The 25,323-nt window shown below is 39.6% G+C and overlaps 1 protein-coding gene across 4 annotated transcripts in view; it reads left to right on the top strand.

Annotated features, from left to right (window-relative positions):
• Window positions 1-25,323, top strand: part of D2hgdh (D-2-hydroxyglutaric acid dehydrogenase) — a 61,446-nt gene that overhangs the window by 31,600 nt on the left and 4,523 nt on the right. For 3 of the 4 annotated variants that reach the window (XM_067150076.2, XM_067150077.2, XM_067150078.2), the window contains exons 6-7: window positions 7,578-7,864; window positions 20,633-20,801. In XM_067150076.2, the coding sequence (XP_067006177.2) occupies window positions 7,578-7,864; window positions 20,633-20,801 (456 nt within the window). Of the gene's footprint in view, window positions 1-7,577; window positions 7,865-19,407; window positions 19,577-20,632; window positions 20,802-25,323 lie in introns of all 4 variants that reach the window. The other variant, XM_067150079.2, reaches the window with a different exon arrangement.

The raw sequence follows: 25,323 nt of genomic DNA, 5'->3' as shown, positions 1-25,323 counted from the left end.
GAAATCTTATGTCAAATCTCTGGTGCATTGACTGAGTGTGGTAGAATGTGATCCAGGTTGTTTATGGTTGAGAAGCTGATGAGGCGCAAATTATACTCATCAGACAACACACACCTATAGTTAACCCACCATAGATGTAATAAATTCATAATGTACATAGCTCCTACTCTTAAAAGCAATAGTATAATATTCTTTATTAGTGGGGGATAAAACCAATAACATTATTATTGATATTCTTTTGAAAACAATTGTGTATCAAGAACAACAATTATATATCACCATTTCACCACCTGAAAGTCCATCTCCATTGCTAAATGGTTAGTGTGCTGGTCCTTGGTCACAGGGGCCCCGGGTTCAGGGCTGGAAATTTTAACCACCACTGGTTAATTTCGCTGGCTCGGTGTATGTGTCATCTTCATCATAATTTCATCATCACGACATGCATGTCGCCTACGGGAGTCAAATCGAAAGACCTGCACCTGGCGAGCTGAACATGTCCTCGGACACTCTGGGCACTAAAAGCCATACACCATTTCATTTACCACATGACAAAATGGAGCAAAGTCTCTGAAACGCGTTGTGGAATAAATAATTTAATGAAACTTGTGACTGATAACAGTTTATATTATTTCATAAAGAATTCATTTACAGTCATGGACAAGGTCTACATAAAGACATGACTATGTATAATATAAGAGTTGATCAAATAATTCAAAGGTCACTTTTAGTAATGGAGAAGAGAGAGTGCCAAAAAATGTTTTTTCAGAGAAGTTAACAGTAAAGAGACCAAGAGGAAGGCCCCAAAAGAGATGGACAGATTCAGTGTGGGAGTGCATAGAGAAGAGGGGAGGAAAACCAGAAGATGTACTTAAAAAAGGAGAAGAGTGATGGAGAGACGGGCAACAATGGAGGTCCTTGATTCACAACCCAACCCGGGAAGCTGGAAACGGGAAATGAAGTTGATGATGATATATAAAATCCCTATTGTGTCTGTTATTCACAGCAATATCTAGAAAACAAGAAAGTTTCAACAGCTGAAATTAGTACCTACCAGTTTTAGATTGTTTTCTTCTTGTATAGGAAATGTAACAATGAACCTCTCACGATCACAATTTCTGTACTTTCTAAAAGAAAAATATTTCTTTCAGCGAAGTGATCCTCTCATATTCACTGTGATGACGTACGCAGCTATATCTATCAGCATGAATACGAACTACGTGCATCCCGACTTGTGTCACCTTCCACAGAGATATTGAGAAAATGGAAACTTTGAGAGGCAAACTGATACAAAATATAGATTACAGTGATGAGCATCATACTCAAACTCTTTTGTGAAAAATATTTTCACTAAAGTAAATTAATTTTTTTTCCATTATGGCATATGAAAACACATTATCTCCATCAATAAGCACCAGATGAAATTGTGATTTTGCTGTACATAATAGCATTCATGTCATCTATTGGCATAAGACCGAACCAAGTCCTAGTATCTGCTCTGAAGTTTTTGTGTATCGAAAGGGATAACTGATAAAAGACAATCGTTAATGCTTCTCATTCAGTGCAGTGAGGTGGTCATTTTGGGGCAAGTAGCAACATTAACATCATCTACTGGCATCAGATTGAACCTAGTCCTAATCCTCGCTTTTATGTGTTGATATTACCGAGAGCAATATTAACAAATGACAATAATTCATTATTTAATATATTTGTTTTCTGTGTGTTTTAGTCTGGGTCGTAGACACCATCTCGATTTGTCATCACCATGACTATGTTGGCATGTAAAAGATCTCTGGTGACAAATTTGGTGTAATTGTAATCACAAAGACATACAGACAGGATGCTGTCAATTGTGTACATTATTTTCTTTACACACACACACGCACGCACGCACACACACACACACACACACACACAAAATGAAACATCATCTTGCCAAACACTTGATTGCTACATTAGCATGTCAACCAATTACCAACACCACAAAATCACAACATGAGTTCACAGACTTGACTAACGACTTTCACTAAGAACAACTGCCGTTAACAACTCTGCACCGTCTCTGTATATACCTTGCCTGGCCAGGCTTCTAGGAAAGTATGACACAACATGTTTTCTACAATTTTCTCAAGTCTCCAATAACCTATTTACAAATGAATAGAATGTTGACAATGATGAGTTGTTCTATTACCGTGTGTTGCACAACATTACATTTTATATATACATCATATTTACAGGTAATAATAAATTATATACTATTAATTATGTGTTCTTACATTAAATAAACTCTTATTAATATATATATACAGCAGATGTATCGTGACATAACCTCACATGTTTTGTTACACAAGACAGATCATACAACACACAAATAATAAATGTTCGACCACAATTTATACCAAATAAATTTTGTACATAACTACATAAATAATAATAATAGACGTAAACAACTTCATAGCCACACCTCAAAAGTCATAATAATAATAATAATAACACTCGATATTTTCACTATTTACCCACGGGCTTGGAGAATTGTTTCCAAGTTTTGTACTAGTCCATTACACTTGCATCAATTCTCTTCAGTGGAGCTTGGAGCTCTAGGCTTAGTTTAACTGGCTATATGTCCACACATACAGATTATTAGAAGAAATTTCAAAAACATTGATTATGTCACACACTGTATATGTGTTGATCATGATGGCTTCAACATTAATATTTATGATAGTTTAAACACTGATGCTTTGTTGCCAGGAAAGAAAGATTTTATATTTAGGTTGTTCCTGACTCTTGTCCCTATGTTCATCACCATGACAATGTCGGCATGTAAAAGATCTCTGGTGACATATTTGGTGTTCACCTGACAAAATTAATTAAAACTCAGCCAATAATGCCCAAGAGAAAGAGATATGACTCTAAATTCTTAGACCTGTATGTGTAACTTAAGAATATCAGATGATACAGAGAAATCAGACAGGCTAATTATAAATGGGACAAGGCAACCATGACTTCCCATTCTGCTCTTTCAGCAGCAGATCAGCTACTTGTAATGAACAAATGTCAACAGGTTCTGAATAGTTTGATAGGTGACCAAATAATGTACTTTAGCATTGACTCCTTACAGTTCGACGTTAATGAAGTTAATAAAGCTGGTTTGTGCAACGGAATGAGACTGACTGTCCTAAAGCAAGACAAAAATATCGTACGTGCAGAAATTCTGATGGACTCAGCTTCAGGAAGAATTATTTTATTCCAAGAATAAATTTAGCACCTGTTAATCCCGATGTGCCACTTATTCTTAATCTATCCAAAAGTCAAGCTGAGCTGCTGGGATCAAGATTACAGCAATTGAATGCATTGGGCAAGGAGACAAGAGTTAGCATATTTCAACATTGTGAAAATAAGTATATTCAGTATTTTTCAACCAAAACATGCTTCATATATTGCAATGATGTAGATCAGGGCCTCTCAGAGTGCATGCGCCAGTGCACTGCACGCCGCAAGGTGGAGGAGACGACTTCATTAGGTTGACCAGAGTGCAAAACCCCCCACTCCTCTTTTCCTACATCTGTCTCACCCGTTCGGCCTGTCTCCGCCTTCTTCACATTCCCCGCTGATTCTCCCCTCACTGCGAAATGTTTATGTGCGGTGAGTGAAGACACTTTGTTGTATGGAACAATATTACCGGTGTTAAAAACTCTTCTTTCAGTTTGGTTTGAGTATACAGTTTATCTTCTCTACCTCTTCTTTTCCTATTTCTTTGCAGTTACACCAGTAATGTCTGGAACAAGGGATCGGCTGACAGCAATTTTGAGAGTGCTCTTTAAATCACAATCAGAAATACTCACATGCAATCAAGTTTTTGTACAAGTCAAAAGATAGAAATAATCTTCGCTGTTTTTCAATGCAACTTAGGAAAATCTTCCTTCGAGAAATTCTCACAGAATTTGAACAAAGTCTTTGTATTGAAAAACAGATATTTTTGATCATAACATAATTATTGTCCCACTGGTTAAGCATTTGGCTTTATCATCGCAACTGAGAAAAATCATGAAAGTTCCCAGTTCGATTGAAATGGACTTTCGGAAGTCTTTCCTTTCTTCAAAATAGGTTGCTTCATTATTACGTTGTTGTCTTGCACTTATCTATTTCACTGATAAACAAGCCGTCTATCACCGAACGCTTCGTCACCTTCAACACACTACACCATCTGAGTCTAGCTGAGTTGAGCCGAGTTGGACCGATGCACAGTGCATGGAGTCTCTGCGCCTCGATTTGCACCCAAGATTTTGGGCGTTTGAGAGGCCCTGATGTAGATGGTATAATGCCATCTCTTGGAGTAATTTGTACTCGGATGAATGGCGACTCTTCACAGATTCCTCCAAAGTAAGTTTGAAAGCTGTTTTGTTTTATTACATAATGGTAACAAACTCCCTTTGATTTCAATTGCCCATTCGGTGCATTTGAAGGAATCTTATGAACATGGAATACCTATTAAATTGCATCAACTATAAATATTTCAGCTGGAATATATGTGAGGACCTAAAAGTAATTGGTGTTCTTTTAGGTATGCAGCTGGGTTATACGAAATACTGCTGCTTTTTGTGAGAATGGGACAGTAGAGTTAGATCTGAATATTACACTGTCCATGATTGGCCAGTAAACCGGGCGAGTTGGCCATGCGCGTAGAGGCGCGCGGCTGTGAGCTTGCATCCGGGAGATAGTAGGTTCGAATCCCACTATCGGCAGCCCTGAAGATGGTTTTCCGTGGTTTCCCATTTTCACACCAGGCAAATGCTGGGGCTGTACCTTAATTAAGGCCACGGCCGCTTCCTTCCAACTCCTAGGCCTTTCCTATCCCATCGTCGCCACAAGACCTATCTGTGTCGGTGCGACGTAAAGCCCCTAGCAAAAAAAAAAAAAAAAAGGCCAGCAAGACAAATGAAAACAGGCCATAAGAATGTGTTGCATAAACATTAAAAAAAAAACACAATTGGCTTTACATCACACTGACACAGATAGGTCTTATGGCGACGATGGATTAGGAGTGGGAAAGAAGCGACCGTGGCCTTACTGAGGGGGTGAGAGGCCAAGGGGTACAAGTGACATTTTTGAAAAAAAAATGAGTTAAGTGCAGAAATGGATACCTAATATATGTAAAATTGTGGCCAAGAGATACAAGTACACCTCCATCTGGTGCTGTGATCTGGTGAGTGAAAGAAAAACTGCTTAGTAAATTGTCTGTTTTCTTTGGAGGCCAAGAGGTATATGTGACTTGGTCATAAATGTCTGTTTATTAATGTAAAAAGTGTTACTGTTTTGAAGTGCAGTTAAAATTTGTGGTGCTTATAAGTGAATAAAGGAACTGTACTGCCTTTCTTCTTTCCATTCACACATATATTCATATCTTTTTTTATACTGAAATGATGGAAATAAGACTGAAGAAGTTAAAGTAGCCCTGGGAAAGGAACACACTGGAAACTTTCCTAAGTACAGTAGTCATTGTTCATGCCAGAAAGCACTTAACAAGAAATATCTCGCTGTTAACCTTAATCTTAAGAGAATGTATCAGATTTATAAAAAATTTTGTGAGGGGAAGCGAACTGAACCAGTACGGGGAAACCTTTAACAACATATTTTTAACACATTGCTGTAATCTCAGCTTCTATAAGCTACATAGAGACACGTGCGACAAGCTGCAAAATAACCATTGACCATGGTTTGCCTGACAAAAGAATTAATGCTCTTGTCGAAAAGGAGTTCCATCTACGGAAAGAAAAAAGCGCTCGGAAAACTGGTGGATGTAAAAAAATTGGTTGAAAATTATCCTAAAGGTGAGGCTTCCCAAGGATGTCAAGAGAACATGTCCTGTCTGTTGACATTTATTAACAGTTTGCCACCTACCATCATGCATCTGACCGCACTTGGTGAATATAAGGGGGACAAAACAAAGGATGACCATGGACATTGTTCTATAAATGTAACATTAAACGAAGATATGGAACTCTTAACATACAAGATGAAAGCTAAAGCAGTTGGAAGAGATGTTCAGACATTGCCATCGCTTACTCACAGGTCAACGTTGCCAAAAATTAATGGAAATAAGTACCAAGATTTATTCAGCCTTCTACCATTCGTTCCTCCTGTACATCACAGATTCTACAGACAACTGAGTGCTCAAGTCAGTCCATGGAGCATAAAGACGATCGAAGCTTGTGGAGGAAAAGAACAGAAACAACCAGTTACAGGTCTCGGAACCAACATGTGCAGCATGAGTTGAAGAACACATTTTCCCAAAGAGCAGTTACTCAGACAATGCAATTGACAATATCTTTGACAGTATTTCAGATTAAATGAAATGTATCAAGAAATGTAGAGTTGATCATATTTTCTTTATTTTTTATTATTTCATTAATCTGAAGAGAGAATTTTCAGAAATTTACAATTCATTTTATAAATTTTAAGAGACAATTTTTCTGTATTTAATTTTGGTTCATATTATACAAGTAGATTTGCAAAGTCATATAACTTTTATTCACCTCCTATCTTTTTAGTTCTCACTTGGAAGCCAAGGGGTACAAACAATACCTTTTATCGCGGTATCAATGATAACTGTCGACCGGCTACAGTAACAATAGGCATGGACACATAAAACACTATCTTAACATGATATATAAATAATATTTCCATATGTATGTCCTAGAATTAAATATCCAATCTAAACTTTAACCTCGATTTTCTCAAAAGTAACTTTCTGTCACTTGTACCCCTTGCCCTCTCACCCCCTCAATTTAGGTACAGCCCCAGCATTTGCTTGGCGTGAAAATGGGAAACCACTGAAAACCATCTTCCGAGCTGTCAGCAGCGGGGTTCAAACCCTCTATCTCCCGAATGCAAGCTCACAGCTGCGCGACACTAACCGCACGGCCACTTGCTCTGTCATAAAAATCTTGTTAAATCTTGCACTAGTTCCATTCCACACTCTTGCACATTAAGATAGAGCTAATGAAAAACTTTATCCAGGATATGGGTAGGAATGAGAGGGTATTTGTAGGTCCAAAGCTTGGGGTTTGATGAGATTGAATATGATGCAGTTTTAGAGGGAAAAGGAAAACATGCCTGGGTATGTTTTAAGGATGCCACAAAATATTTCCTAGGGAACAGGAAACCTGAAAACTACAGAGATTATGTGATGAAAGTACAGGATTATGCAGAACTGATCAACTGACATAAATTACATTTGATCCTAAAATATCCTGGAATCATTGCCAACAAAAAAAAAAAAAAAAAAACTAGAGGAATGTTATTTATCTTGTAGATTCATTACAATTTGAAACATAATTGATCATCAGTTCCAAGGAACATTTTGCTTCATACTGTGTATTTGTGCCTACTCCATGAAAGATTAACTAGTTCTCCGTGGTGTCCCATTTTCACCTTACCTTAATTAAGTCCATGGCCGCTTCTTTTCGACAGCTGGGCCTTTCATAACCTATTGTCGCCATAAGACGTATCTGTGTCGGTGCAACGTAAAACAAATTAAAAAAAATTAACTAGAGTTGTTTGACATTGAACTGTTTTAGGATTGAATACCTTTGATGATGTTCTGAAAGTTTCTCAAGCTGCCCGGCATGGTCTTGCGGAGATTCTTTCATCATGTGAAATGATGGATGGCAGTACAATGGAAGCTGTAACCACTAATCTCCAACTACGGAATCCTATTGGAGAACATCCTTTCTATGTTCTACTAGAAACATCTGGAAGCCATGGAGAACATGATGAAGAGAAATTGTCAAAATTTCTTGAGAAATATATGTCAAATGGGCTAGTTTTGGACGGGACTGTGGCAAGTGAACCATCCAGGATACAGGTACAAATTTATTTAATCCTTTTTGATTCTTTTGCTATTCTGAAAGCCTGGCTCAGACTGTTGAGGCTAAAATCCTTGACGTGGCTGAAATCGACCCCACGGTCCTGCAAATCAGAGGCCACTATGCTGATCATTCAACCACAGAGTCGGACGAGTAAGCAACATGTTAAATATACATAATGATTGTACCGGGCGGTACACCTCTACACCGTTTATTTAAAAGTTGCGCCAGTTGAAACTCCTCTTCTGGAGGAAGGTTGAACTTTATCTATTCTATTAATTCTCTACTTTCTCAGAAGATGTCACCACGTGGAAAATTTTGAGTTTTTGAACTGTGTCACTTTTGATGTGTTTTTGTTTAGCTTGAAGTAAGAAGTGTGAACTTTCTCTTCTAGAGGACACTACTGAAGATCAACAATAGTGCAACCTAGTGCGGAGTCAAAGAACTATTTTGTTGAAGAAATTTTTATTTCAAATGTTTGTTCTTTGCTAAATTTCTTTCTGTTATTGTTTAAGTTGGCTGTATACCCCTCTCTTTCCCCTTGTTTTGCATGTAGCCAATCCCGAATTTCTTAAATTAATTTCTATCCAATCAGATGTATCTTCCCCCAACTTGAATCGATTGCGGGGTCCTATCCAATAAAAACATTGTGGGCGGGTGTTTTCATTCCCCTAACGCCTAGAAACTTCCGCGAGAGTATATAAACTGCTGATTTTAGGGTCTCCGGGCCACTTCTGTTCCATCTTTCAGTGTATTAAGTACATAGCAGAAGGCGGGAAGCGCCTCTTTCTTCTTCAGCCGTTCAACACCAGGTAATGGTCTATTAATAACTTCTTTTCTTGCTAGGTCGGCAGTTTAACACTCGCGGCGGGTTCGAAGCATTTCCATCATGTAACCTTTTCCTAAAATGTAATTACTCTTTTCATCTTTTTCTTGTAAAGCTACATATTGGGATAGAGAGTGCTAACCCTCTCGAGCTCCCACTCACATTTGTTTTGAGGTGAACTTATTTTTTTTAAACTATTCTTCGTTTATGTAATGTAAAGTGTTCTTCTCTAAGTCACCTCTGTAGTATGGGATTAGCCCTTGCGTTAGCGGCCCAGAGCCAGATTAGGTTTTAAAGACAAAGTGTATTAGGAGTGCAAGTTCGCCTCCTCTCAAATTGTTATTTTAGAGGTCATGTAATCAACCTTCTTTTCATGTAATAGACCTCAGTAGGTTGGGTATTTTACCCCTGTGAATACGTCCTTAGAGGACAGCTTGAAGGTAGAGTTTGGTGTGGCCTTGTGATAGGCTTACAATTTTGAGAGCGGATCGCTCTTTGAAATTTGTTTCTGTATGCCTCGTGCAGGCTTTATGTGTAATGTTTGGAGCCAGTGCTCCTGGGCATGAATGGGGCTTTCTGCCCCTTGGCTAAAATTTTTTTTGGAGTAAGGCGGGGCTGATGGCCCAAGAGTTATGAAGTAAGGGCACTGAGCCCGAATCCAGTAATATTGTACCTACATTTTTGCTACTCTGTACCTGTTATGATTGTTATCTCTTGTTTTTGAAAAGAAAATATAACCTAGTTAAATTTTAAATTAATTTTACATTGCACGTTAATTTCGTAGCTTGAAACCCATTCACACCCGCACCTTCTTTCACCTCTACCTACCACGGATATCTCCGTAACAAGTGGTAGCAGAGCGTGGTTGAATGGGTCTCAATTTAGCCCCTTTTGACGGCTAAACATTGCTTTAATTCGAACTCTAACAATTTTCTCAGTTGCTGGAATTTTTTGAGTTTTTTTAAAAATTGTTCTGTCATCATGTCCGGCCCTCGCGATGTTCTCCTCCTTAACTATTTGCGCAAAGAGGAGTTGATATACGAGTTAACTATCAGAAACGTTCAATCTGGAGGCACGGTTGCAATAGACACTAACAAGCTTAGAGAGTCCCTTGATTTGCCCATTTCCATCCCCAATTTGGGAGAGAAAGAAATTGATGACTCTCTTTCCACGATCGTCGAGAATATTACTGGGCTAGCATCTGTAGTCAGCTTTTTTGATGAAAATGATCCGTCTCCTAACCAAATTAAGCGTGTGCAAGGCAGGCTGTATCACTTTGCAAATAGAGTTAATGATCTGTTGTCTCTAAAGGTGAATGACGTTCAGAGGAAGGACGCTAATACGCTCCTTGAAACTATTTCTGAATTGTCTAATAAGGTCACTCAATTGCTAACCGGCGAAGTTCCTCCCAAAACTGATCAACCCGCCACGGTGAATGTAGGTAACGAGGAAGAGCCTCCTCAGGGAGAAGTCAATAGGATAACCGTTGCTGCTCAAACTATCTCTGCCCCATCGAACAACGAATCTGAACGCCGTGCGTCATTGGGTAACATCCGCTCTGAATTAACTTCTTTGCCATTGAAACCTTTAACGACTATGTCACCTGGGTTCAGTAGCTTGCCTCATCCATTGGCAATGTTGCTTAGAGGTATCTCTAAGTTTTCCGTCAACACCACCAGTGATGTAATTTCATTTTTAAGATTTCTAGTGGAATTTCAGGATCATGCTCTTGTTTTTTCTCTTTCGTCATGTCAAATTTTGCAAATTATCTATCCGTATGCTATTGGTATTCTCTCTGATAAAATCGTAAGAGCCATTGCCGAGCAATCATCTATTGAGGATTTCCATGCCCATTTGCTAGCTAACTTCATCCCGGCTAGGGCCAGGTCCTCCCTGATTCAGAAGTACTATTACCGTGTACAGCGCTTGGATGAAAACTTGGCTGATTTCATTCAAGATATCAAATTCTACACTAGGGTGTTTGCTCTGCACTTTCCTGAAGATCAGATTGTGCAGGCTATTGTAGAAGGTATTTCGCCATCCTACAGGTCATATTTGTGTTTCGCGGCGTGTCCGCAAACCTTCTCTGAACTTGAAGCATTGGCCGTCTCAGCGGAAGGAGTTAGATACGCCGATTCTTTGCGTGTCGCGAAAGAACCCCCGCCTTCCTTTAGTAACACTCGGCCTCCACCTCGCCGACCAGTCAATCCCCGTAAATGTTATGCGTGCGGGTCGCCTGACCATCTGCGGAATAAGTGTCCTCTGATCAAGTCAAGTGGGACAAGGAATGGAGCAGGGTCATCACAAGGCTGTTTTAAGTGTGGGGCCTTCTCACATATCGCCAAGAATTGCCCAAACTCAAATAGCACCCCCTCCTGCTCAACTTCTGGTGCAAATTCCAGCTATGCCAATAATAAAAAGTGACTAGTGGCGTCGGCTGAGCCGACTAATCCATCTTCCCGAGACTTAGCCCCTAGTAAACAGGTTGTAAATGCAGAGAACGACCAGCCTTCAAATTCATCTTTTGAATGCCCTAAAGAGTGTCTTAGGATTGCGGCGGATACCCCCGCACCTGTTCCTTTTCTTAAGATTGAGTTAAATAACGAGCCTATAACAGCTCTCTTAGATTCAGGCAGTGTTTGTTCCATTATTTCGGCTGATTGGTATTCTAAATTGAAATCTGTTTGTAAACTCCCTGACTATGACTCATCTCCTGTTAAATATGTTTCGGCTAATTCATCTCCATTAGAAATTCTAGGTTCCTTACATGTCAAAATTCGGGTTTTTAAATTTACATGGAAGATCAAATTGTTTGTGGCCAAGCGTTTGTCTTGCCCCATCATATTGGGAGCGGACTTCATTTCTCACACTGGTCTTGTGCTCGATCTCCAGAGTAGGTCGTGCACATTCAAATTTGCGTCCAATTGTAGAATTCCCTTGTTAAAGTGTAATTCTGTATCATGTTCATCTATTTCGCCTACCCAGGATGAGATGTTGTTAGACCTTAGACATCTACCTGAGGAGCAGGCTGATAGTATTCGGAAACTGTGTCAGTCGTTTCCCGAGGTGTTCTCTGATACTCTTGGTGTTACTGACCTTATTGAATACAAAATTGAGGTCACGGATTCGATTCCTGTCCGTTTTCCACCGTATAGGCTATCTCCACCTAAAATGAAGGCTCTGAAAGAAATCATCGATCAGATGTTGAAGGATGGTATTATTAGGCCCTCTAAGTCAGCGTATTCTTCGCCTATTTTTCTAGTCCCGAAACCCCAAGGAGGCTTCAGGCCTGTCATTGATTACAGGGCTCTCAATCGGAAGGTGGTGTTGCAATCTGTGCCCCTTCCCGACCTTCATTCTTGTTTTTCATGGTTTCGTAAGGCCAAGTTCTTCACGATCTTGGATTTGAATCAGGCCTACAACCAAATTCCCCTTGCCGAAGAGTCTAAACATCTTACAGCGTTTGCCACGGACTGGAACTTATACGAATACAACCGCGTGCCTTTCGGGCTCCCCACGGGGGCAGCTGTGCTCACTAGGCTACTAGATAGGGTCTTTTCCGACATCAAATTTGAGTACTTATATCACTACTTGGATGATGTCGTCGTATTTTCCGAGACTTTTGAAGAACATCTAGATCATCTGCGAGAAGTTCTGAATCGCCTTCGTAAGGCTGGGTTAACTGTCAAGTTGTCCAAGGTTGCCTTTGCTAAGCCCTCTATGTCATTCCTAGGGCATATTGTGTCACCTGATGGTGTAGCAGTCGATCATTCTAGAACACAGGCCATCCGTGATTTTAAACCTCCTAAGGACATCAAAGGTATCGCTAGATTCATTGGTATGGTGAATTTCTTCAGGAAGTTTATTCCTAACTTCGCTAATAGAGCGGCGCCCTTAAACCTTCTTCGTAGGAAAGGCATCAAATTCGAGTGGGGACCTTCTCAACAAGCCGCTTTCGAAGATCTTAAATTAGCTCTCTGTAATGCCCCTGTACTTGCTATGCCTGATTTCTCGAAGAAATTCATCGTCCAAACGGATGCGTCGTCGTCAGCTGTAGCTGCAGTCCTTCTTCAAGAGACTGAACTAGGGAGGCGACCCATCGCCTATGCGTCTAGGACATTGTCGGCTCAAGAAGCCAAGTATTCCATCTATGAGCTCGAAGGTTTGGCAGTCTTATTTGCCTTAGAAAAGTTCCGTCTCTATCTGGAACACGTTAAATTCGACCTGGAGACAGATACTCAAGCCTTAAGCTGGGTCTTAGGTAGGCCGCGTCGTACTGGTCGTATAGCCCGCTGGGCTATTCGTATTTCCGCCTTCCAGTTTGATGTTAGACATATCAGAGGTACCGAAAATGTTGTTGCTGATGGACTCAGCCGTATGTTTCATAACGACGTAGAGACCCACGAACCGGTCGACAGTTCATCACCTTCTGAGTCCATACTATCTGGTGTTAATGCCATCTTAACAGATGCTCCCATGCTTTTTAGGGATATTGAGAAATACCAACGTGAAGATCCTACGCTGGCTCCGATAATGGAAACCCTTTCTTCTGGGGAACATGTCGTCCCTTATGTTCTGAGGAATGGTGTTTTATGTTGCCCTTCGAGGCATGATAAGTTGATGAAAGTTGTTGTTCCAGCGGTTCTTGTACCTATGATCTTCAAATACTATCATGAGACCCCATTGGGGGGGCATCTTGGAATCTTTAAAACTCGTGAAAAGATTCGTGAAATGTTCATATGGAAAGGTATGGACGGTGAAATTCGGGAACTTGTAAAAGCTTGTAAATCTTGTTTGATCAGTAAACCCACCATGTCCACTAAAGTAGGCCTTTTGTCTTCTCATCAAGCGTCGCGCCCCATGGAACGCCTGTATATTGATTATGTGGGACCCTTCCCCCAGTCAAAGGGTAATGCCAACAAGTTCATCTTTGTGTGTGTAGATGGTTTTACAAGATTTTCCTGGTTATTTCCGACTAAGCTGGCTACCGCTCAGTCAACCATTACTTGCTTAAATTCTATTTTCGCTTCTTTTGGTCCGTGCCAATACATTGTATCTGATAATGCTAAGGCTTTTACATCTAATTTATTTCGTAAATTCTGTTTTGACTTGTCCATCTCTCATGTAACTACTTCCGCTTATTACCCTCAACCATCTCTGGCTGAACGGGTTAACCGTAATCTCAGGTCCGCACTTATTGCCTATCATCATGAAGATCATTCTAGGTGGGACACGTCCCTGCATTGGTTAGCTTTTGCTTTGAATTCGGCGGTCCATGAATCACACAAATTTACTCCAGCTTCTTTGATGTTCAAGTTTGTTCCCAACTCGCCGCTCTCTAACCTCTGGTCTTTGATTGACATTCTACCCGAGACAATAGATCCGGATAACATTAAAGATCTTTGGAAGAAGGCTAAAGCCAATCTTAAAGTGTCTCATGAAAAGGTTAGGGAAAGGTATGATCGTGGACGGAGACCCACCACTTTGAAGGTAGGTGACCAGGTTATGGTCAAAAATTTTGTTCCCGCGGGCAAGCTTGCCCCCAGATTTCATGGGCCTTGTATCATTCTCGATTTTCTTACGCCGGTTACCTTATTGCTAAGTAATCCAGCCACCGAGAGGATATTTAGAGTTCACCTGTCCCAGGTGAAACCGGTGTAATTTCTGTGTTAACTTGCTTCATATTATTTTGAAAGGATATGAAGGTTATATTTTTTTTGAGTTTCACTTTTAAGGCATTCTGCCCCTTCTGTAATATTTTGGTTTTAGATGTAAGCCTTGTGTAAAACCTGCCCCGACCCGTTAAACTGCCATCCTGTTCTTGCCACGGCCATTACCACGCTCCCGTCTCCTGCTCCACCTTACACTGTGGCTTCATAATAGTAAATGCCATGGATATCTACACGCCGCTGGCCCCTCAACCTCTCCACAAGCCTGTACCCTCAAAGAAGATGATAGTCCAACACAATTCTGCCGCCTAGCTTTAATGTTTCAGCGCCCCCGCAGCCGCGCAGCGCCGTGCAGCGACTGGGGAGGGGGATGGGCCCCCTCCTCTCCAGCGAGGACGACATGTGAACGGCGAGCCGGAGCTCTCCTCCCGGCCAAGGCTGATGTGCGGCGCACGACCTGCTACATGCCCGCAGCCCGTATCTGTTTACCGCGGGCGCGGCGTACTTCAACTCCTCTGCTCCCCTCATAGTGCGGGCGAGCGGTATCTCAGGGTACTTGAGGGGTCCGAGCGGCCTCCGTTGGACGCAAGCTGCAACGGCCGGTCTGGCCATCCGACTCAATCTACATCAACTACATGGACAGTCACCATAAGCAATAACTACACTTGGGAATTCAACAACAATATTTGGTGGACATTGCAAAATTTTTCTTCACCTTTAAGTATTAAAAGTTTATCTTCAGAAATTCAAATTCTACAAACATAAAGACTTTCATTCACCTGCAACAACAATATTTTGAAACTGAATTAAGAAATCTTGTAAATGCTTCTGCTATCTATCTTCGTATCAACATCATTACTTGGACTTTGTTTCAAACTGATTTCATGTGTCACCCCTGGAGGAACTTTTGGGGGGGGAGGTCTGTACCGGGCGGTACACCTCTACACCGTTTATTTAAAAGTTGCGCCAGTTGAAACTCCTCTTCTGGAGGAAGGTTGAACTTTATCTATTCTATTAATTCTCTACTTTCTCAGAAGATGTCACCACGTGGAAAATTTTGAGTTTTTGAACTGTGTCACTTTTGATGTGTTTTTGTTTAGCTTGAAGTAAGAAGTGTGAACTTTCTCTTCTAGAGGACACTACTGAAGATCAACAATAGTGCAACCTAGTGCGGAGTCAAAGAACTATTTTGTTGAAGAAATTTTTATTTCAAATGTTTGTTCTTTGCTAAATTTCTTTCTGTTATTGTTTAAGTTGGCTGTATACCCCTCTCTTTCCCCTTGTTTTGCATGTAGCCAATCCCGAATTTCTTAAATTAATTTCTATCCAATCAGATGTATCTTCCCCCAACTTGAATCGATTGCGGGGTCCTATCCAATAAAAACATTGTGGGCGGGTGTTTTCATTCCCCTAACGCCTAGAAACTTCCGCGAGAGTATATAAACTGCTGATTTTAGGGTCTCCGGGCCACTTCTGTTCCATCTTTCAGTGTATTAAGTACATAGCAGAAGGCGGGAAGCGCCTCTTTCTTCTTCAGCCGTTCAACACCAGGTAATGGTCTATTAATAACTTCTTTTCTTGCTAGGTCGGCAGTTTAACACTCGCGGCGGGTTCGAAGCATTTCCATCATGTAACCTTTTCCTAAAATGTAATTACTCTTTTCATCTTTTTCTTGTAAAGCTACATATTGGGATAGAGAGTGCTAACCCTCTCGAGCTCCCACTCACATTTGTTTTGAGGTGAACTTATTTTTTTTAAACTATTCTTCGTTTATGTAATGTAAAGTGTTCTTCTCTAAGTCACCTCTGTAGTATGGGATTAGCCCTTGCGTTAGCGGCCCAGAGCCAGATTAGGTTTTAAAGACAAAGTGTATTAGGAGTGCAAGTTCGCCTCCTCTCAAATTGTTATTTTAGAGGTCATGTAATCAACCTTCTTTTCATGTAATAGACCTCAGTAGGTTGGGTATTTTACCCCTGTGAATACGTCCTTAGAGGACAGCTTGAAGGTAGAGTTTGGTGTGGCCTTGTGATAGGCTTACAATTTTGAGAGCGGATCGCTCTTTGAAATTTGTTTCTGTATGCCTCGTGCAGGCTTTATGTGTAATGTTTGGAGCCAGTGCTCCTGGGCATGAATGGGGCTTTCTGCCCCTTGGCTAAAATTTTTTTGTAGTAAGGCGGGGCTGATGGCCCAAGAGTTATGAAGTAAGGGCACTGAGCCCGAATCCAGTAATATTGTACCTACATTTTTGCTACTCTGTACCTGTTATGATTGTTATCTCTTGTTTTTGAAAAGAAAATATAACCTAGTTAAATTTTAAATTAATTTTACATTGCACGTTAATTTCGTAGCTTGAAACCCATTCACACCCGCACCTTCTTTCACCTCTACCTACCACGGATATCTCCGTAACAATGATAATAGAAAGAAGCCATGAGGAATATCTTCCTAACTTTAAATGCCAGTTATTCAGTGAGTGAACAAGAGATGGTGAGTATTGTTATGAGAGGAAGTATAACTGGGCAGCCATCCTCTTTTTACACTAATCAGAAGAAATATATGGTAGCGGTTCAGCCCTTTTTAGAATGAAGGTGTGAGCTTGTATTTGAGAGATAGTGGGATTGAACCCCACTGTTGGCAGCCCTGAAGATAGTTTCTGTGGTTTCCCATTTCACACCAGGCCACACCCGCTTCTTTTCCACTCTTAGCCCTTTCCCATCCAATTGTCACCATAAGACCTATTTGTGTTGGTACGACGCAAAGCAATTTATAAAAAAGAATAAAGGTATTAGAAAAAGAAAGGAAAGGGCCGGAAAGAATGTGAAAATGAAAACTTTCTAGGCCTTGCAAACCTAATATTGCTGGGGTCAGAAGAGAATGAATTGGCCAGGGGAGGTCGGAGAAGAAAGTTAAAGTGAGGTGCCTGGCACAAGCAAGCGGAAGTGATACGAGACTCAGCCAGGGGACCTGTACTATCATTTTTATGAAAATAGAGTTTAGAAATAATTTAATTTCATCTAAAATGTGCTCTGGTGTAAAAGCTGAGTCCTATGGGTGGGATGACCAGATATAAATAGATAAAATAAAAAGGACAAAACCATTTAAAAAGGAGGACAATACCGAAAAAGAGGACACAAAATTCCTCCATTGAGAGTGTGAATTTAGATATATTCTAATTTTCACATACATAAAATTTATCCATTTCTACATTATAAAATAAATTCTTACAAAATTTAAACAGTGAAATTAAATTACATGCCTTGCTGGTACTTTTCTGAAGATTCACTTGCCTGTCTAACATATAAAGATACATACTAATATTCCTTTAGATTATACTGAACCATTAAAAGGATTTTGATATTCTACTTTGAAATGGTTCCTATTATCAGTCTATTGTGCTGAGATCAATAAAAATCCTCTTTCTACGTTTGCAAGTATTCTGCAAGTTTTAATAATATTCTGAACTACAATCAACTTTGCCCATTTCTGATTACAAAGTAACTTGTTATATTCAGGGTCACCACTACTCTCATTCAGGAATTGTTTGAAATTGCAGAACTGATCAAAAGATTTCACATTATCAATTTGAAAGCCAAATACAAAATACATTGTTCAACATCACAATAATAAAGATTTATTTCAGTGCCATACATTTAAAATAGGTTTTCTTCAAATCCTGATTATCTCCCGTCGCTTATCACGTTGTCAGCTGTCACACATTAACATAGCAGTGGTATTGCTGAGAAAGAAGCATGTAATATACATAATGGTAAATAGTGTCTGTTATCACAATACAAGGCATGCATAGAATAATCGTATGTACTGTATATCCATAATCACATTTCTGTATATCGATACGATATTGATCGTAATGAAGAATACTTGAAAAAATGAAGTAGTAAAATAGATTACCCCAAAATAAGCAGATTCACTAAAAAGGTTCTTTTTTTTAAATAATCCACCTGGACCCCAAACAATGGTCTAGAAAGGAGGACATGTCTGGATAAAAGAGGACATCTGGTTACCCTACGTATGGGCATTTCATTACATTCCAAAACAGGACCGATAACCTAGATGTTAGGCCCCTTTAAACAACAAGCATCATCATCACATTCCAAAACATATTTAATATTTACAAATTTATCTGTATTTATATGGCTTATGGAACATTAATGCAGTTCATTTCAAACAGGAAACTTTCCACTTTTCAGTTCCTGGAACAATTTTCTTCATTTATAGCTATTTTCAAGAGCAACTTTCTGTTTCACCAGTTAGTGGACATTACAGCTGTGGCACAATTACCGTATTTCTCCACAAATTTTATCATTTGGTAAACGCTCCTCCATAACTCAATGACAAGATGATTTACACTGAAAAGCAATTAAGGAGAAAATATACAACACTTGATCTTTCACTTTACGTCTAGCACAAATGTTATACTGAAATTGTGGATAGTCAGCAGTGTACATTCCATCATCCAGTACTATTAATACCTACCTGTCTTTCATCCAAACAAGGGGATATGGCTAGATTGAACTGTGTGTAAGCTGTATGTTGTAGGATGTATTCTTGTTGCACTCCATAAGACCAACCTTGGTGAGATATATGTAGGGATTATTATTCTCCCTTAATTCCACAAGAAAAATTAGGGTATGTGATATACACGATGGCGAGCTGTACGCAAATAAATACAGAATGGTAATTTACCATCCTAGCATGATTAACGGAAAAGAACTGCAGTGATACTGTTTAATTTAGTTCTGTGCATAGGATTATCATTTCTTTATTATCAGTGATCTAAAATATCCTTTGATGTAAAAGCTAAGTCCTGTGGGTATTTTACATGGGTGCACTTCCAGAATTTTCTTAAGCCGTACCTCTATGGATTATCAAACTGTGTGTAAAAATTTTTTTTTGTCTTCATGTTCTGGCTAAACAAATGCCCAGGAAATGAATCATAAATAGAGATCGGGATATTTCCTCAGTTTTTCCCTCCTCTGTTACTATAGAACAAGTAATTCCCTTTTGCATAATGTGTCTTATTTTGCAGTCCATATGGGAAGTTCGAGAAAGAGTTGCTGAGGGTTTGCTGGCAGATGGTTGCTTCATTGCATATGATGTTTCTGTTCCTCTTCATGCATTCTACGATATTGTGCCAATAATGGCCAAACGCCTAGCTGGTACATCTGTTAAACGCTGTACAGGAATTGGTCACATTGGTAAGAATGAATTATTGTAGCAGCTAACAGATTGGACTGTGTTACTTCTTCAACAATATAGCAACTAAGAATGAAGTGACACCATTTAAGGTAGGATGTGTGAAAAAGATGGGACACATCTAGTTACTATGTCATAAGTAAACCCATGTCCTCATCCTGAGGTGGTGCAGCTCTTTTCAGGCACACCCCCATTGGAGGTGAGCTGCATGTACCATTTCCACCATATACCAGCCCTCCTGCCATTCTTAAATTTCTGGCAGTACCGGGAATCGAACCTGGGCCTCTGAGGACGGCAGCTAATAACACTAACCGTTATGCTACGGAGGTGGACACTGTGTCATAACTACAAGTGTGATCCTGGGCAATGTACCATATTTGAACAGCTGGACTGAGTGGCTCAGATTGGGATGTAAAACCAGTAACATTACTATTGGTAAACTAAATTGAGTAGTTTGATCTTAATTTCACAGAGGTCAAAAGAGTGTGTGTGTGTGTGTGGGGGGGGGGGGGGGGGGAAGAGGCAGGGAGGAGGCAGAGGTAAATACAGTAGGTTTTACACTGCAGAGGGATTGTGTTGTGTAGTATAGGATTGTCCATCAGGAAAACAATAGTACAGAGCATAGTTTCTGTTACTCTAATAAAGAATGAGTGAAATGAATATATTTGGTGCAAACTATGATGAGTTACACAAATTATATGAGTTGGGTCAATAATAAAAACAGCGTTGAACAAAAGTGTGATTTCTAAGCAAGTAATTGGAAACCATTAGAAATTTCAAACATTTATTTAAAATATAACTTTTACTGAAAGTAATCAGAAACTACCTTACTCCTCATTTCCCTAGTAAACCTCTTGAGAGATGCCTGGACTTTATACAAATTTGGTGGAACTCTTGGGGATGATGTTAGCCTTCAGACACAGGATTAAATAAACAGTGCGCATAAAAATACTTTTTAATCAAACTTACCAATGTTAATGGCCATATTCTTGAGGAAGAATTCACAGTCCAACCTGTTCTTGTTTCTTTACAGAACTCATTGTTATTCTTATTTACAGTACTTGTGGCAGTTCAGAGAACGGGTTGCAGAAGGGCTAGTTCATGACGGTTATGTTTTCAAGTATGACATATCCCTACCCTTGAAAAGCTTCTATTCTATTGTACCAAAAATGGTAGAACGCTTGAGTGGTAGCTCATACATTCGCTGTTGTGGATATGGTCATGTAGGTAAGAGCCATTTTAAAATCTCCAACTTTTTACTAGCACAGTTTTTCACTCCTGTTCTGCATGTTTCTTGATTTTTTAATTAAAAAATATTTTTTAATGCAGAAGATGTGTCATGCAAAATAATTAGCTTTTCTTGATTGGCACCAACTATTAAATAGTACGCCTAAAACTAATCTCCTTTTAACACAGCCCCAACCATAGAGGTGACACATTGATGCACGTAGTTTTACTGTGTATTATCTAATTTTTTGGATTCATTTTTGGGCAGAAAGTTATTTTTAAGTTAAAGATCGTTTTTGCTCCTTAATAAGCAGTTTTTGATGTGCAACATGGGGACTCGGTGGTAGATCCTTTAAAAAAAAAAAATGCCTTTAAGTTTTGCGTTCTTTGCAAATGCACTGCCAACTGATGGTGAAAGATGGACTCACAGTATTTAATCACCTTAGCAGTGAAACTAGTGACTTTAAAGAAACATGATTTAGACCTGCATCCTGAGAAAAGCTAGCTCACAGTGTCCACGATTTTGTAAAATTTGTCAGACAAATTGGAGGTTTCTTTTAACTACACACCTGATTAAGACTGGCATTTTCAGTTAAGAGAATTGAAACAATATATTCTACTACATACATTTAAAATAAATCAATTACCAGAAAGTTGTAGATTAAGAAATTCCTTCCTTAACTGGGAATGGAAAATTTGCAATTTCTGAGTTTAAAAGTGTATAATGCTGATTTTTTAAATCAGACTTCTTAGCCAGGTGTGTGGTGCAGTTGGTTAGATGTTTACTTCCTTCCTCTGTTGAGAGGTATTTAGTCTTTGCCAGTATATCTGCTCGCCATCAGATTGATAGGACTGCAAGTGTTGAAGCTAAATGTGACAGATGTTTCGTAAAGGAATATATTAGTAAAAGAAGGCATATGAGCATCTTAATTGAAAACACCTGCTATGCAGTCTACCTTTAACCCTTTTCGAATCTTTCAGGCTGTGCGTGTTATATTTTGCTTCTCATGAGCTCGGCAGGCAACAGAGATAATTGCTATTTTGTGTACCTTTTCTCACACTCATTGTTGATAACTTGGGCATACTAGTTGCAAATTTTCTGCTGTTATCGTTACAATTACAGAGTGTGCTTTAATTTTTATTTTTTAAGTTTCTTCCCTAACTTCTTGATGTAAGTACAGTATTGGATCTCACAGTCTGTACATTTCCTACTGCCTAATGTTCAAATTCTAGAGGTACAGTCGAAAGCCTACCTCGACAACTTAAAGTGCAAGTCGCGCAGCTTGCTGGCATTCCCGACAGTCAAAAATCATCAAGCCTCAGGTGGACCTGGCAGATGCAGTTTCTGCACATGGCGGTAGAATGGAAAAACGAGTGATGTGTGCGCAATCTACAGAAAGTACATTTGGAAGGAGCATACAACAATGTCCTGTGTGTTTCTGACAATGGTAGTGGATGAGTATGACAGTGTTATACAGGGTTTTTATTTATGCTTGGCAGTGACTTTCTCGCTCGACCGTAGCTGCCAGTGATGGCTCAGTTGCCGGCTACCGCGTGTGCGTATGTACAGCAAAATACGGTGCTCAAAATCATGATCATGCATTTTACTCACCATTTTTACAGTTTATGCTGAAAATGTTCCCCATGCGCTGCCAAAATAATCGGCATCTCCTAATGAAGTTTTCGGTTACTCTACCAAGCTCTACAGCACTGATGGATGGAATTGCAACTCTTATATTGTCTTTAAGTTCATCTAGTGTGTGAGGGTTGTTCCCATAAACTACATTTTTTAACATTCCCCACATATAAAAATCACATGCCATTAAATCTGGGCTACGAGGGGGCCACAGATTTTTACTTATGATCCTCATACCAAACACGCTTAAGGAGATAACGACCTTTACGTCTATTTTTATCGTTTACTGAACCTGTAGGAGCTGCCTGGCCGAAGCGGTAAAGGTGTGCTCGGTTTGCCCAGAAGGACGTGAGTTTGAATCCCCGCCAGGAGGTCGTAAAATTTAAGAAACAAGATTTCCACTTCTGGAGGTGCATATGGCCCTGAGGTTCACTCAGCCTACACCAAAAATGAGTACCAGGTTAATTCCTGGAGGCAAAGGCGGCTGGGTGTAGAGCTAACCACTCTACCCCATCACGTGCCGAGGTTAACAATGGTGGAAGCCTTTACCTTCTACTCCTCCAAGGGCCTTCATGGCCTGTACAGAGGTGACTTTGCTTTGCTTACTGAACCTGTAGGTCTGAATCTCTTGGCCAGCTGTTTTATTGTCGGATTGATAGGAATGGGTCTCCCTGAAAATTTCACTCGAAACTTTTTGTCTTGTCCTAGCGCACAATTTTCTACACTTAATGTAAGTATTGTGCAGATATACACGTTCACGTAATGAATATTTCACATACATTACAGCACTATATACAATCACAATAAAACACTGTACAGTATGACGTACAGTACGCAGTCGCTTCATTGAACCCCCTACTATCTCGGATCTCAGCTCTCAGCAACTGCAGAAGTGCCGGAAACCACGCGCGCCAGTGGCCGGTAGCGGCCTGTCATCGGCGGCCAAGTTTGAGCGATAAAGTCGCTGCCAAGCATAAATAAAGACCCTGTATGTGCAGAGGTTTAAAATTGAATCCAGGCTTGTAGCACGCAATCCAGTTATTAGAAATTGTATACCACCATCTCTTCTACCCTGCTGACAACATTCTGACGGTGAATATTTCTTTCTACTCAAACCGGCTAACCGCAGTGTCAAACCATTAATTCAACATTTACAATTTGCTTTACGTCACACCGACACAGATAGGTCTTATGGCGATGATGGGATAGGAAAGGGCTAGGAGTGGGAAGGAAGCGACCATGGCCTGAATTAAGGTTGATATGGGCTGATGACTATGCAGCTTTTAACCTTAAGACAGTCACAAAAACCCACCACCATCGCCAGTTAACATGACTGAACAACATTTCCATGTTAACTGTGTTCTGTGTTGATATGGACTAAGCAACAAAAATCTAAGTTCATCTAAAAATTGAAGTTAGGCTTTCCCCTAAACTACCATTTCACCCATTTATAGCCTACAGTGTAGTACCTTATTCCCGACTTTACATACCGATTTTCATTAAATTGTGCTATGCCATTTTCTCTCGTAACTCGGTGTTGATGTGGACTGTAACAAAAGTGTAAATCATGAGTATCTCGGTTACTACTGCTGGTACAGCAAAAATGTACAGGTCATAAATGATCTAAAATTGTATTTTCTATAACTTTGGTTACCGATTTTTTGATAAAACCACTGATAATATAAATATTTGAGAATTACATGTTTGGTTTCCCCTAAACTACCATTTCACCCAGAGTGATTAAAATTATTTATAACCTTATTCTCCAACTTTACGTACTGATTTTCATTAAATTCTGTTCAGCCACTTTCTTGTGACACGCGTACGTATGTACATACATACAGACAGATAAAAATTACGGAAAACTAAAAATTGTATTTCCTTCTTACTATGGACATGACCAATAGAGAAACACCATTCTTTTAAAATTCTCAGCAATGTACAGACAAAAGTGTTATTATATATATATATACATATATATATAATAATTATGAGTTAAGAACTAGAATCATCTAAAATTCTTTTTACAGATGATGTTAATATTGTAGAGAGTAATAAATATATTACAGGATTGCAAGAAGACCTTGACAAAGTTGTGAGATGGATAGCAAACAATGGTATGATGGTAAACTGGGTGGAAGGTCACATTTTAAGTTTTACCAAGAGGAAAAGTCTCTCAGTTTAAATTACCATGTTCATGAAATGAAAGTACCTCATGGAGACCACTGTAAGTACCTAGGTGCTAATATAAGAAAGAGATCTTCATTGGGGTAATCACCATCAACAAGGTTGTAAATAAAGATTACAGATCTCTTCATATGGTTATGAGGGTATTTAGGTGTTTTGGGTATGTAAAAGTGAGGGCTTTTAAGTCACTAGTAGGACCCCAATTAAAGTATGGTTCCAGTGTATGGGACCCTCAGCAGGATCACTTGATCTGAAAACTGCAAAAGATCCAAAGGAAAGCACCACAATTTGTTCTGGGTGATTTCTAGCAAAAGGATTACTTGATTTGAAAACTGGAAAAGATCCAAAGGAAAGCAGCACAATTTGTTCTGGGTGATTTCCAGCAAGAGAGTAGTGTTATGAAAATGTTGTAAACTTTGAGCTGGGATGACAGGGGAGTGATTGATTTGATTGATTACTGATTTATTTATCCTGGCAAGATTAAGGCCAGGTGGCCTTCTCTCACGTCTAACCAGTTTAATACACTATTTACCGGAAGTTGTTTGTGACGTATACAGTATATGTACCAGTGGTGGCGCGTGGATAAAATGGCTGGGAGTTCACTGTTTTGGAAAATGTGTTCAAATTTATTATTACTTGCTGTTTACATAGATGTAAAATAGTGACATTGCTCGATCAGCAAAGCAACTTTCCTTTCAA

The sequence above is a fragment of the Anabrus simplex genome, chromosome 6 (genome assembly GCF_040414725.1).
Source record: "Anabrus simplex isolate iqAnaSimp1 chromosome 6, ASM4041472v1, whole genome shotgun sequence".
NCBI classification, from domain to species: domain Eukaryota; kingdom Metazoa; phylum Arthropoda; class Insecta; order Orthoptera; family Tettigoniidae; genus Anabrus; species Anabrus simplex.
Note: the sequence above shows the minus strand (reverse complement) of the source record. Positions and strands in the feature narration are given on the sequence as shown.